General features: G+C 50.6%; 1 protein-coding gene across 1 annotated transcript; it reads left to right on the forward strand.

Annotated features, from left to right (window-relative positions):
* Positions 1–431: 431 nt before the first annotated feature.
* On the forward strand, positions 432–1,955 carry LOC109525652 (serine/threonine-protein kinase greatwall-like; the record flags this gene model as incomplete). The annotated part of the gene is made up of 4 exons (XM_019886357.1): positions 432–881; positions 1,125–1,518; positions 1,594–1,735; positions 1,933–1,955. Coding segments are annotated over exons 1-4 (633 nt in total), but the record flags the coding sequence as incomplete, so codon positions are not given.
* Positions 1,956–1,961: the final 6 nt, after the last annotated feature.

Genomic DNA, 1,961 nt, shown 5'->3' on the forward strand with positions numbered 1-1,961 from the left:
TAATGCAAATAATCGTTTGAATGATATGATATCACTGAATGGCTTAGGTGCTGATTACATTTTAAAAATGCTCATGAAAAATAAACCCAGGAGGGTTCGGAGGTCAGCAGACTCGGGATGCGCCGTGCAAATGGGAGAAGGTGCCAAAAGAATTTAACACTATACTTTTTTTTTTTTTAATTAACCCCCACCCCCATGATTCAGGTCTTTTGGAGCATTTCTATCATAATTTTTTCAGAAGTCATCTTCTCACGCTGTATGCATTTTTTAGTAAACTACTTTTTATTTCTCCATTTTGCTTTTAAATGTCTTAAAATCTTCCTTTTTTTTTTATGTCTGAAATTCTTTTGATTCTAAATATTTTGTAACTATGAAGCACGTCGAGTTACGTTAGTGTCTGAAATGCACGATATAAATAAATTGCTTTGTCTTTCCTGTGCTACTTAGAAGGAAAATGAGCCAAACAAAGAGAAGGCAAGAGGACATTTGGAGTCCCCTGTGAAGCTCCACGCGTGCGGCCAATCAAAAACTGGTCCTCGGACCGCCCCGGTGCCACCAGACCTTCCCCCGTCGTCCAAACGGCCATTTTCCGATGTGCAGGTGAGCCCCGAGGCAGTAGAGAGCCTCGCTAAGAAGAGCAACGAGCACTACAAACGATGCCACCACGTTCCCGACGAGACCTTCGCCATTCACACCGGCCTCACCGGAGCCTTCTCCGGCGTGGGGATCACGATCGCCAGCGACAACGGCGCCCTCTCCCTCAAGCGCTCCAGTCCGGTCACAGTGGCCAAAAGCCTCTTTTCCGAAATGGGAGAATCGGCACTAGAGGAGAAGCACTTTGAGAAGTTGTTGGAGTGCAGCTTCACATCGCCGCTGGGGAGGTAATTATGCTTTTTAACAAACATCCCAGACACTCATATTATTAGCCATCGTTAGAAAGCTCACAAGTAATTTGACGACGCCATAAAAAGCTTTATAATTTCCGAAAGCTGTCACAAGATGGCGGCGAAGCACTATATGAAGCTCCTCAAAGTCACTTCAGCATAGTTCGCTTGCACCAAGGTGCCGCACGACGGCGCCAAATCTATTTATCCATCGATATTAATGGACGCATCTCTCTCTAGCAGCGGGGTTTGCCGCAGTTTGAGTCTGGACTCTGACGTCTCCAGCGGTGAAACGTCGCCCACCACCGACAGCCGTAATCCAGCAGACCACGTCAGAGCTGCCGAAAATAGCGCCTCACCTTCCCCCGAGAAAGGCGCCGCGTCGTCCCGTCGACAGACCCACTGCTCTTCCTCATCGCCCCGCGCCACGGCAACACCGGTGTCCCTCGGCCGACCCGAGTGCTCCTTCCTGCGGCCCAAGAACGTGGTGGCGTTCCGGAGCTACTGCAGCTCCATCAATCGCTCCAATGTGTCGCGGCTCAGCGTAGGTTCCGCCTTGGACGCGTCCTCGCCCGCCATCTGCCTCGCCACACCGGTTCAGAGGAGGATCAGCTCTGGAAGCTCGCTCTACCAGGTGGGGCATGCGCATTGCGGTGTTTACGCCGCTATAACTCAAATTTGTATTTTACTTGATGTCTTTTCCTTGTAGACTCCTCGGACCATGTCCACCTCGCACACCCCTTACCGTACTCCCAAAAGTGTGCGACGGGGGCCGCCGCCCGCTGAGGGGGCGCCCATTTTAGGGACTCCGGACTATTTGGCCCCGGAGCTGCTTTTGCGGGCCTCTCACGGTAAGAGTGAATGCAGCTTTCTTTGAAATGGTGGCATATATTCTTTGTCCTCTGCAAAGAATGACTTATTCGTGGGGATTCCTGAGTGGGGGGTATATGTATGGATTATAGCCGGCAGGTGTGGGGGATTCACTGTACTTGTACCGTTGTGTCCTGCTGCTTTCACTGATCTCACAGGACTTCTTTGTGAGTTTCAGGGAGGTGTCGATGCGGTAAGTGTGCAAGC

This window comes from Hippocampus comes, unplaced genomic scaffold (assembly GCF_001891065.2).
Source record: "Hippocampus comes isolate QL1 unplaced genomic scaffold, H_comes_QL1_v1.1 scaffold3829, whole genome shotgun sequence".
In the NCBI taxonomy this organism is placed as follows: domain Eukaryota; kingdom Metazoa; phylum Chordata; class Actinopteri; order Syngnathiformes; family Syngnathidae; genus Hippocampus; species Hippocampus comes.